Source organism: Phalacrocorax carbo, chromosome 5, assembly GCF_963921805.1.
Source record: "Phalacrocorax carbo chromosome 5, bPhaCar2.1, whole genome shotgun sequence".
NCBI lineage: Eukaryota > Metazoa > Chordata > Aves > Suliformes > Phalacrocoracidae > Phalacrocorax > Phalacrocorax carbo.
In genome coordinates, this window is record NC_087517.1 from 30,606,463 (window position 1) to 30,618,833 (window position 12,371).

At 38.3% G+C, this 12,371-nt stretch overlaps 1 protein-coding gene across 1 annotated transcript in view; it reads right to left on the reverse strand.

The window, feature by feature from the left end:
* Positions 1 to 12,371, reverse strand: part of FAM117B (family with sequence similarity 117 member B) — a 33,265-nt gene that overhangs the window by 17,666 nt on the left and 3,228 nt on the right. Inside the window, exons 2-4 of the mRNA XM_064451859.1 lie at positions 6,947 to 7,098; positions 2,017 to 2,109; positions 1,395 to 1,508 (exon numbers count right to left, since the gene is read on the reverse strand). Coding sequence (XP_064307929.1) covers positions 1,395 to 1,508; positions 2,017 to 2,109; positions 6,947 to 7,098 — 359 coding nt within the window. The remainder of the gene's footprint in view (positions 1 to 1,394; positions 1,509 to 2,016; positions 2,110 to 6,946; positions 7,099 to 12,371) is intronic.

The window sequence follows — 12,371 nt, forward strand, 5'->3', positions numbered from 1 at the left end:
GAGAGCAGCTCTGTGGAAAGGGACCTGGGGGTCCTGGTGGACGGAAAGCTCAACACGGCTGCAGCAGCACACTGTTCGCTCAAGAAGGCCAACAGGATGCTGGGTTGCATCAAAAAGGGCATCACCAGCAGAGAAAAAGAAATCATTATACTGCTCTACTCAGCACTTGTCAGGCCACACGTGGAGTACTGTGGACAGTTCTGGTCCCTGCTATACAAAAAGGATGTGGACAGGCTGGAAGGGGTCCAGAGAAGGGCCACCAAGATGATCAGAGGACTGGGAAGCCTGCCATATGAGGATAGGCTGGGAGAACTGGGTTTGTTCAGCTTTGAGAAAAGGAGGCTCAGAGGGGATCTCATCCCCATGTACCAGTACTTAAGGGGTAGCTACAAAGAAGATGGAGACTCCCTTTTTACAAGGAGTCACATGGAGAGAACAGGGGGAATGGACACAAGTTGCTCTTGGGGAGATTCCGATTGGAGACAAGAGGAAAATTTTTCACAGTGAGGACAGTCAACCATTGGAATAATCTCCCCAGGGAAGTGGTTGACTCAGCCACGTTGGACACCTTCAAGAATCTTCTGGACAGGGTGCTGGGCCATCTTGTCTAGACTGCGCTCTTCCTAGAAAGGTTGGACTAGATGATCCCTGAGGTCCCTTCCAGCCTGTGATTCTGTGTGATATTTCACAGAATTCAGCTATAGCTACAACACATTTAGCACTACATGTGTCCTGGTTTCAGCTGGAATAGAGTTAATAACATAGCTAGTATGGGGCTATGTTTTGGATTTGTGCTAAAAAGAGTGTTGGTAGTGCAGAGATGTTTTAGTTGTTGCTAAGTAGTGCTTACACTAGTCAAGGACTTCTTCAGCTTCCCACGCTTGCTGGGTGCACAAGAAGCTGGGAGGGGGCACAGCCAGGACAGCTGACCCCAACTGACCCAAAGGACATCCCATACCTTATGACATCATGCTCAGCATATAAAGCTGGGGGAAGAGGGAGGAAGGGGGGGGACCTTCAGGGTTACGGCATTTGTCTTCCCAAGTAACCATTACGCATGGCAGAGCCCTGCTTCCCTGGAGATGGCTGAACACCTGCCTACCCATGGGAAGGAGTGAATGAGTTCCTTGTTTTGCTTCGCTTCGCATGCGGCTTTTGCTTTACCTGCTAAACTTTCTTTATCTCAACCCCCGAGTTTTCTCTCTTTTACTCTTCTGATTCTCTCCCCCATCTCACCAGGGGGAGTGAGTGAACAGCTGCATAGTGCTTAGTTGCTGACTGGAGCTAAACTACAACATGGTATTTCTAAGTTCACTTTAAGACAAATCACAACCTTGAAAGGAGTTAAGAACAATATTAGCTACCCAGTATGTCCAAAAAGTGCACAGCCTTACCTGACTGTGGTTAATGGCTGCATGGTTACCATGAAATGGAGACTGTCTTTCTTTATCACGATGATGCCTACTGCTGTGTTTGCTTCTCTGCAGTTGTTGACGCAATTTTGCTATCTAATAAAGGAAAAATTCACATTAGATTTCACCAGCTATAGTCGGGTACACATACAGTCTCATCTATTTATTCCATCGCTTAGTTAAAATTCTTTACTACCACAACATTCATAATTATTGCCAGCATTAAACTATACTCAAGTTCTTGCAAACCTAACATGTTAGCTACCAGTTCAGCTGAAGCCCTGAAGACACCTCTGGAGGTTTAATGAAAGAACTTGAAATACCTGAAGTTTGAAAGTAGTCTGGCCACTGTTGTTTCTCTTCCTTTAATGAAAAACGTCCCCTGCATTTGACACTTTCTCTCCCACACATGCAGATAAAAAATTTTGATAGTCCTGCATTCTTATAAGAAATCAATACCAATGAACAGCTGTTTTACTAAGCCCATGGTCTGTATAATAAAACAAAGCAGTACAATATTCATGCCTTCCTGAAAACTCATGGTAAGGGTGCATACCAGTAAAAAATTTAATCCAAAGGTTTCTCAAATAATAGCATTTCTGACCTCCTTGAGCTGATCATTGCTGCCCCACGATGCTGAACGTTTGTGTGAGCTTCTCTTCTTTTCTAAATATTCTTCAGCCCAGGCACTTTCTGTCTGCAGCAAGAAGATTACAGGATTAATTGAGAAGAGGGGGGAAAAAAAAACCAAAACAAAACAGAAAAGAGTTCCTACTTTCTGGCAGAAAGTTTTGAGACAAATTAGAGAGAACAGTGTTAAGATTTGCTAGATTCAGAAATGCGAGTGAAAAGCAGTCACTGACTAGAAGCTTTTCTGACAGGTAAAGTATGAAAAAAGGAGTGAAACGATGTAATTTAAAAACCAAAAACAAGAAACCACCAACACGAACCCCCCCAAAATTTCAGACCTACTCTGATACAGGAATGTCCTAATTTGCCTTCCAGATCATTGAGCATAATGCAGTATTAACAGCCAGATGTATCACAAGCTGCTACAGAGCTCTGAAGAACTAGTATGACAGTGCTGATTTGGGGGAGATGGTATATTTTATTTCCTGCACAGATGCTGGCCTTGTTATTTCTGATGCATTAGCAAGGGTAGCTTGGTGTAAATGCTGTGAAAGCCTCCATCAGTACAGCTTCAAAATCATGTTCTCACTCAGAAGAATGAGAAAAAGGCAGGCAAGGCACAAATATATAAGCACCACTAGAGCTATTGCAAAGCAGGGAATTAACTTATTAATGCCTCAAAGGGCTTCAGGTCCACAGCTGTCTCAGGCCAAGCAAAAAGCAACATAGATAATACAAAGCTAGTTTCACTAAACCAACAAAGTCATTAACATTTTATATAGAAACTTGCAAACATACTGTGGTGAAAAAGTTCTGAGGAATTCTAAGTATCATTAAGACAAACTGTATTTAAGGTAACAAAGTACACAGGCAAGCCTGTGATAGTACTGCATGCTTTATGGACAGTGTGTATTCCCACCTAACCATGTCCAGAATGGCCTTCAAAAGCAGTGAACTGTGAAGGCTTTAAGAGGAGGGATAACAACATCTACCAGGAATCTCTGTGCAGTCACGAGAAATATACCCAATGAAGCAGGGGGAGGGATTTCTGGAAGAAGCTTACTGTTTCTACAGTGCAGTTCTTAGCATACAGCTGTGATCTAGCTAACTCATCCTTAGGAGTCATTGATATCTTACTTTCTCCTACAGACAGGAACTTTGCCTCAAAGCCTTCACATCTACAGCATGCAACAGTTATTCTTACATTTGAGACTAACAGCTTCCAAGCCACAAGCTGACCTTCCTTACCCCATCTGGACTCAGAACAGAGAAACTCACATGCCCTTCAATGGTATATTATTAATCCTCATTTTGCAGGGAAAATGGAGGTGTAACTCTGAACATACAGGTGGCAAGTCCCACTGGCTTCAGTTACAGATTTAAGTTTCCTATAAATGAAACCTCCACTATTAGTAGTTTTCCATCTTCAGCATTCCAAATCAAAAACTAACTAGTACAAATCTGAGTAATAAAGTTAGTAGGGTTGCTTTGAAATTCCTATTTCATATCAAAATTAGACTATTTTCCAGAAGAGCAATCACTTATCTTCATAATAAAATAGAATAATTTATAACCCCCATTCCCAAGTACCAGACTTTGCCTAGTCAATGCTCAAATGTCAGTCTCGAGTCTCATCCTATCCTCTAGCTCCTGGAACAATAAGTTTGTTGCCATTAATTCTAACTTCCCAACTCAGCACAACCATTACACTTGCCTACAGGAATGTCATTAACACTCTAATCTGTCTTTGCATTTCATTTATTTTCAAGACTTTGACTTGAGATTCAAGACTTTTCATAAATATCTATTTCACGTTAAAGGATTAAAAGTTGCTTTGATGCTTATCCTCAAAACAAATAGTTGGAAATCTTTTTAGAGCAAAAGTAGGTGTAAGACATCAAATTATATGAAACCTTGATATCAAGACAGAAATGTAATACTATTTTAACAAGTCTCCTCCTACCTATTCCCCATATTTTATTTACAATACTTATTTTCAAGAAACACAAACCCAATAACCAGTAGACAAAGATGGATTTTCTTCTCTAGGTTCTTGAAATACTGCTACTTGCTTATTAGTTGCTACCATTCACAACATCCTTCTGCCTGTTCTACAATTACAATGAGAAATGAGTTTAAGGCTAAATTTAACACAGATAGTAGAACACTTAAGAAAAAAAAAAGTATTGGAGGCAAAAATTTTGCACCTGAAATGAATCATTCTTTAAGAATTAAAAAACTACAAATCACTGCATCATTGCATCTATGTGGACACAGCTGTATTTCAAACAACTACAGGCAAAGCCAAATGGGTTTGATTCAAAGGAAAAAAGACACAAGATTACAAACACCTGCTTTAGCAGCACTTAATATCTGCATGTATGAATTCTAGCTAGACCCTGGGATGCTCAATAATACACTTATCAGCCAACAAATATTCTGCACGTATGCTGAATGTCCAGTTTTATAGATAGATTACATCCAAATTATCAGTCAAAGCAGAAGTCTGATACATAGACAGTCTCTGCATGACCTGGGACCTCTTACACAGTTCTCAGCTATGACATCTCTACCAAGGCCTGCAAGCTCAAGTGTGTCACTACTTGCTGTCTCTTCCCAGTCTGCTTCCTGAATGACTCTACTCCTTATGCCATAAACCCACAGAATCAAGACACCCTGCTTACTCAACTTGAAAATCTTTTATATCTTAATAGATTCAGTTCCTGTTCCGCAAACTTTTGAAATCTGAACACACACATTTCACATCAGACTTTGTGAAATCTGAAATTACACACTGGAGTCAGGATATCTTGTAAGTGGAACTTCATCCAAACACCATGTCTTCAGAAATGCTAAACAATACAAATGAAGAGCCTATACTATCTTGGGAAACTAACCATTGTATATCACATTTTAAACTTGTCCCTAGCTCAAAAGGTTGCTCTCAAGTACACCAGAAAGATTAAAAGCAACAATGTCTCATCAGTGTCATATCAACACAAGCTTTGGACATACAAAGGTGTGTCTCTATCCCATAATTTTATACTGGTTTGATAAAATTTAAATTAGGAAGTGCAAACAGATCATTCCATTTCCCTCAGCAGTATGCTAACATCAATCACCACTAAATATACTCATTCTGCAGAAATATCTGATGCCCTTTACAGTCTTCCCACTGGCCTTTGCAAATAAGTTTCCCGTTATATGTGAAAGTCCCACTACCATAGCAGCTATACGTGTCAGAATTGGAAGAAAAAGACAACAAGAAAAACCTAAGACAAAAAGGATGATATCTAATCTAGCTGGATTATAAAAACCCAACCATGACTCAGATTAGACCAAAACTAAGCTGAAAGAGACCAAATTAATATAGCAAATACTTTGGCAGTGGTATAGAAAAAAGTATTATTCTAAGAAATCAAATATGAAAATAAACAGCTGAGGCACCCACACTGGTTTAGTTCTGCCCCTTACCGATGCCTTTTACTAGCGAAGCATGAACAGCAAATCCTTGTATATCATACATCTTCCTTCGTCATCCTTCTCTTAGTATGATTTGTCAGCTTTTTCACCCCATCCTCTCAGCACTTTACTGATTCACTTCCCTGCACAGAAAACTTGTTCCTCAGCTCTCCTTTCTTCACCAGTTTCTATTTCCCCCTTATCCACACAGGCATATTCCCCTACAAAACTACTTACTTTTCTACTGATCTGCTCTTTGAATTACGGTTCTTTCTGGAAAAATGCTGTGGATCTTGAGATGGCCATACAGTAACATTCAACACTACAGACATCATCCACGTAACATCCTGCACATTTAACTAGATAGAACACTGAAACGTATATGGCCACATTTTTGTTATTGTTACCAAACCTAAATCAGGCTTAAACTCAAGTATGCCCAACATGCTGTCAGTTTCTCTTCCAACTGCATTTTGCTTTTGTTCTTTAAAATTGGTGGAGACCTGTTGTTAAACCATGCTCTAGGAACACAGATTTAAAGTCTGGTATGTTTGGCTCTTTCTTTCACTCTACAAGTCAGAGAAATCCACTGCCAGACTGCATCCACAGAAGGCGAAATGAAACACTGGGATATTTTATTGAATAATCCATCTTGAATCACATCTGCATACAGTAGGATACCATGTAATAACAGCTCCCGTTAAGGGGAATGATAAAATAGCTGTCATGATAAACATATAATTCTTATAATGCCAGTTTCATTCAACTGTTTGCTCGTTCTGTCTTTACAGGTAGCATAGGACCAAACCATTAAAAGCTTGTGAAATTTTGTCACGTTTTTGAAGTTTCTTGGCAAATCATGCCCTTTTTAAATACTTTCCAGTGTAGCTAAATTTGAACGTCATTCATGGTTCAGTGAAACAGCTCTTCAATGTATATAATTCTATATTTGGTCCATAGGTCCCAGGTGCACATTAAAGGCCTTGTAGAATCAGAGGATGAACAGCCTATCACAGAAAAGGCTACAATAACTTTTATACAGGCACCACAGAAGCTTTTTTACATGTATGCCTGTCTTAGAACTGAGTAAGGAGTCACTAAGTTCTCTTGTATAAATTTAAACTAAATAGTAATTAATACCAGTGCAACCTTGTGTACTGCACACTGTAAGAACAATGAGAAAATGGATGTATAACACACTACTGTTTTCCTGAGGCAGGAAGAAAGTGAAACTCTTTAGAGATATTACAGTTCACAGCCTTTTCTTAGAAAAGAATGCAAACAACTGACATATGTAATAGCAAAGGTAGGATTCCTGCAACTTGAAAGTGAATAGGAACTTGTCGCAAGAAAGCTAAAGCGAATGTTTTCAAGGGAAAAGCTTCTTACATTTAAATCATGTCTTCACATTAAAATACTCTAAAGACAAAAATCTGCCCTACCTGTGTGGCTTTGTCTCTCATACATGGAGCAGCCTGTCCATGATTATCACGAGGCCACTGTCCAGCAAGGTATGGAGCAGCAAGCGTATCCAATGAGGAAGTCCGGCGAATAATACTGGATGGGCTTGATGAAGGTGGTCTTGATTTGTCAGCTAGAATAAAAACACTTGATTAGAAAGAAAGCAAGACAGACAGCTTAATTATTTCAATGGCCTACAAGAAATCGTATCAAATTGGAACTACTATGTTCTTAAGTATACAACAAGATACTTTTAATATAGGAATGAAGTTTGCTTTTCCAGGCTCTATTCAGTTTTAAAAAGCAATTAAATGTGTTTTTATGGTTTCCTTAAAAACATCCTCATGTCACAAATGTTCCATTGGTACACGCACATCACGATCTATTCCCTCAAAGGTACAACAGTCATTGGTTTCCTAAATGATGAAGGCTTGGAAGAAATAAAAACAGCTAAGTTTCCTCATACATAAAGGCTAACAAAGAAAATCCGTGCTGATTTTTTCCCATGTAACACTGAGTTTAGATTTCACCCCACTAGCCCTTTACCTACTTTAATTCAAGGGACACTATAAACTGACATGTTTTATTAACCACTCAGTACATGATATATGGCAGATTCATAAAGAATTATGTCTAACCCTTAGATCCAAAAATCAACTTTTATAAGGTAATGATTTAAATTTTACAAGATAATAAAATACCTCTCCTCCCTTTACAGGCTACTTGGTAACTACATTCATATTTGCCTGCCACTGCACCTTCTGCAACACCTCACTTTTAGTGTTCACATTGGTATCACCTTTCAGAACAATTTAAATACTAACAGGAACCCTTACAGAAAAAGGTTAAATTTAACAAGCACAAGAAGTAACATGAGAAGGCAGAATATGGTTAAAAACCAAAAATTTGCATCTATCCCATCTGTCAATGATATCTTAAAGTAAAATGGCAGTAAAAGACTACACTGCAAGCTAATAAGTGTAAACACTGTGAAGAAAGGTTTCTCAAAATAGTAACTGAGGTTTGTTAAACTAAAGAAACTGACAGCAGGAAAGATGCAGGATTTAGATATACATATATGCTCACACATTGTTACTAGCTATTCTAGATGCAAAAGGCAAATCCAGAGATCACAATGATCTAAGGTTACTATCAATTAATCTACTCTCCACAGAATTAACACATGATTCTTTCAAGTATAATCTTACCTATAATGAATACAAAGGCCTAAAACAAATGGCTAGAACACAGCAAACAAGATACATGGATCAGATGGAAGCTTTACAAGGACACTGGAAAAAATCATATGTCTCCTTCTTGACTGTGCCTTAGGATGAGTTCTGCACTTAAAAATTGCTATGTTATTTATACTTTATTCTACATAAGCTCATTTACAGCCAAAACAAGTTGTGCCTGATTAGTGTCTGACCATTAGTCAGAAAATAAAAACACTGCTGCCAGAAGTCCAGAATTCAACTTCTAAGCTGTTTCAATCTACTAAAGATACATAAATATTAATAAAACCTGTTAGGCATAGATTTCCGTGGTGCAGACAACGTCTTAGACTCATAGAACACCAGTATTTCAAATGTAAGTCTAGTGACATTCTATACTAAAAATCCTCATGCAAATTTTGCATTAGGAAAATTAGGAAATTCCACATTAAAAAGTGTGGAAAATATTTAAATTCAACTATAAGGAGGTAATTATTAGCACTATGATCAGCCACATTCACATAAAGCAGTCCAGAAACCTCATCTGGTTCATTATTTCTACTAGTACCAACAATGATAAAATCTTACTACTCGGCTTACAGCAGATCTGCTCTCAGGGAGCAGCAGCAAAGCTCAATTTCGGAGTTACCGTGCAGTTAAGACCACTATATCAAACAAATTCTCTGAACTACTACTACCACTACCATCATACAGCACACTGAAGGGTCTGTTTGTATCAGAAGATTTCAAAACGATTACTTTTGTCTGAACCATTGGAGAACGTGGCATACTAATACAACATGTCATTCCTCAAAAATTGCTTCCGAAGTTATATCAAACATGTTATCTGTCTCAGAAATAGCTGCCATACTCTCCCTATTTATTTTTCTCTGAATTTTTTTATTGAAGAGGAAGGATACTTCTCTCTTTTTACCAAGGAGAAACAGAAAGAATGTGGAAAAAAAAATTAAGAATCAGGACGTGTATGTAGTCACTCAACTCATCTGCAAAGCCACTGCAGCAGACAGCTTCCAAACTGAAGCAGCAGAAACTATTGCCCTCTCCCCTCCCCCACAAAAAAAAGAAGTGGAAAAAGTATTTTGCTGGGCAAACAGAGAGAATGAAAACTGAAGAGCCTGTTTCCTATTTAAGTTCAAGGGAAGCTGATCATTTCAGGGCACAAAGCTTGTAAGTACTCTCTTACCCTCTGATTTAAGAATTCCTTCAAGGAATTCTGTTTTCAAAGTGCTTTTATTTAGATGGAGCAAGGATGTTTGGATATGTTTTTACTTACTTTCCCACCTCCACAATATGTCTTACTACAAATTGCCGAAGTCTACTACACAACTCCTCTTGCTGTTTTAAAACCTTTCAATGGGAACATATACGATGTTTGCATTGCACTTCCCTTTACAATACTTGAAGCAAGTGTTCAGCTGCTATTTTCCCTTAATGTGACCTACATAGAGATAACAGTTACAACAGCTGTGGCTGATGAAAAACAATGGAGCTGTTCCATCAAATAGACACTTCTTAAATATTAGATCTGTTTTAATTGGCCTAATTATCTCTTTGAACCAATATTTGTGATAAATATCAACCCTCCTATCCATCCACCACTACTCTAAATCTGTCCAGAAAAAAAGTCTTTCTGCAATCTGGCTTCAAAACAAAACAATAGACCAAAACATAAACAGAACACACACAATACAAACCAACAAAATCCATAATGTGGGAACATAACAAGGAAGTTACCGTGTCTTCACAAGTCATTGCAGTACAACTGACTGACATAAGATGCTACAGGTAAACTGGCATCACACACATCTAATTGTGATTATGAAGTCAGGCACCTCCAGAGGCAATTTATGCTAAGGTAGTCTAACAAGTGACTGGAGGGCAACACTGAACAAATATAGGTGCTTACCAATAACTAACTGAAAGCGAAAGGTAGGAAAGAGAGCTCTGACTTGCAGGGGTCTTAACATACAAGTCCTGCAACTACAGTTACAACTGAAAGAGGAAATAACAGTGTGAGAACACATACCTTTGTATTGGATACCTCACAGGAGAAAGTTGCTATATATAAAAGAAGGGAAGGAAAAAAAGAGGGAAGGTCTTACACACAAGAAAGTCCTAAGAGACAACACACTCTAAAAAGTCACCTTTCCATTTTTCAGGAAAAGTTCAGAACTGTTGTTAGAACTGCAAAATAAGGATTATTGCTGAAGTGTAGCTTGAAGATTGATCCTGCAGTCCTGTTGATATCTTTCTATGTACTTGAAACTGAAGTTTTGAGAAAGGAGTAAAAAAAACTCCAAAGAAACATCTATCAGACACCATGAGATGACAAAACAAAACTAGCAAGCAGTAGAAAGAGCCACTGGAAAAAGCATAGGACACCATTAGCCTCACAAATTTCCCTGACAGAGTTCTAACTGAAGTTTTTTATATACAGGTAGGATATCCAAAAAAGCGAGAAAGAACGAGTCCCAACTAGCTTCTCTGGCATTCAGGCACACAGACCTCTGTGTGTGTGACCCTCTTGTTCTTTTTTGGTCAGCCTTTTCCTCAGAATGGACATTCATGGGGTCCCTCCCATGCTCAGCTGTCTTTTCCCAAAAACTCATACAAACACAACTGATCTCAGGGGCTTTACCTGCTTTTTATATTTTATTGAAAGTATTCAACAGGGTCAGACAGCATTAAGAACAGACACACAGCACAACTGTGTATGTCCTCTTTGGAATACAATCTTGGCTATTATCCTCACATAAGTGTAAAAGAACTACACTTTTGCTTCTAATAATTCAAAATGATCCCTTGATAGGAGAATGACTGAATTATTGTTACTTCACCAAACCAAACCTTGGAAAGCCCAAGATGTTCAAGTTACTTAATTCTAGTGAAAGAAAACATTTTTAATTCAGTAAACTCCCCTGCACTGTTGGCCACAAGAAACCTAAAGTATGATCCTGCAAAAATGAACTGTCTTTGCACCTACCATTTGTTAAACAGCTTAGGTAAGCAAAACTTGCATGAAATGGTACCCAAAGCCTTCCGTATTCTCTTATCCTAAGTAATATCTTTTGTAACTACTGCAAAACCTGGATAATTAACATTGACAAGTCTGCAGCTATTACTGTGTCAGTCACCAAATTCTCAAAATAAATCAATTCTACAGTGCAATTTAAGAGTGTAATGGAGTTCCATTCCTTCTCCCTACCCCAAGGAGGGGTTCACACCTGAACTCTTCAAGACTTTCCAATATACTGTTACAACACTTTTCATAATTTCCTTTCACGCAAGTAGGCTTTAATATTACTCTTCCATATACTATTCTAAATAGTTAAAGGACAATGTAGTTCCAGATAAAACTAACTAGTTTTTCTCCTTAATTTTCAGAGCGAGTTTAAATGTCCAATACAGTAAATTGAATATACCAGAAAGTTCAGTATCCAGTAGAGAAATCTCTTACAATCCAAAGGTACCTGAAAGGGTCAGTAAGCAACTGCTATGGCTCTGTCTTGACCTTTTTGTTTACACAGCTTGAAGCATTATAATGTTTTTGGAGTTGAACTCTTCTCAGAAGATGTGTTTAATACAAATAACAAGATCACATTTGATCCTTACTCAACAGATAAGCCAAGATAAAAATAACAGTAAAGGTAGAGCATACACATTTCTCTGTCTCATTTTACAACAGTCTACTAGTAGGTCAAAATAACTTCTTCCACCTGTCTGCAAGCCAACCCGATCAAAGAGGCATATGTGAGAACTGAACCAAAACTGGAGATTGCAGGACAGACCTTGCAGTGTAGAAATGAGGCCACACCAGTGATGGGAAGGACAGAGCACATTAACATGGAAGCAGAAGCTGAAGTCTATGAAATAAGTGCTAGAGACTGCAGGGAGGGAAAGTAAAAGATGAGAAATGGAAGATACAGGCTCTTGGTCGTATTTTGGAGGCAAGCGGCAAGAAAAGCACAGAAACATAGAAATTGTGGCATGGAATCTTCAGTTTGTGATTATCCCATCATCAACAGAAAATTCAGTTAAGTATTTCCAACATTTAGTTGCAATTCAGTTCAGAAAACAAAAACACCCCACCATCAAAAAAAAAGCTATTAAGTCACATTTGTAAACTCACAAGTTGGAGCTCTCAACTGTTAAGCAAGTTGATGAAAACTAT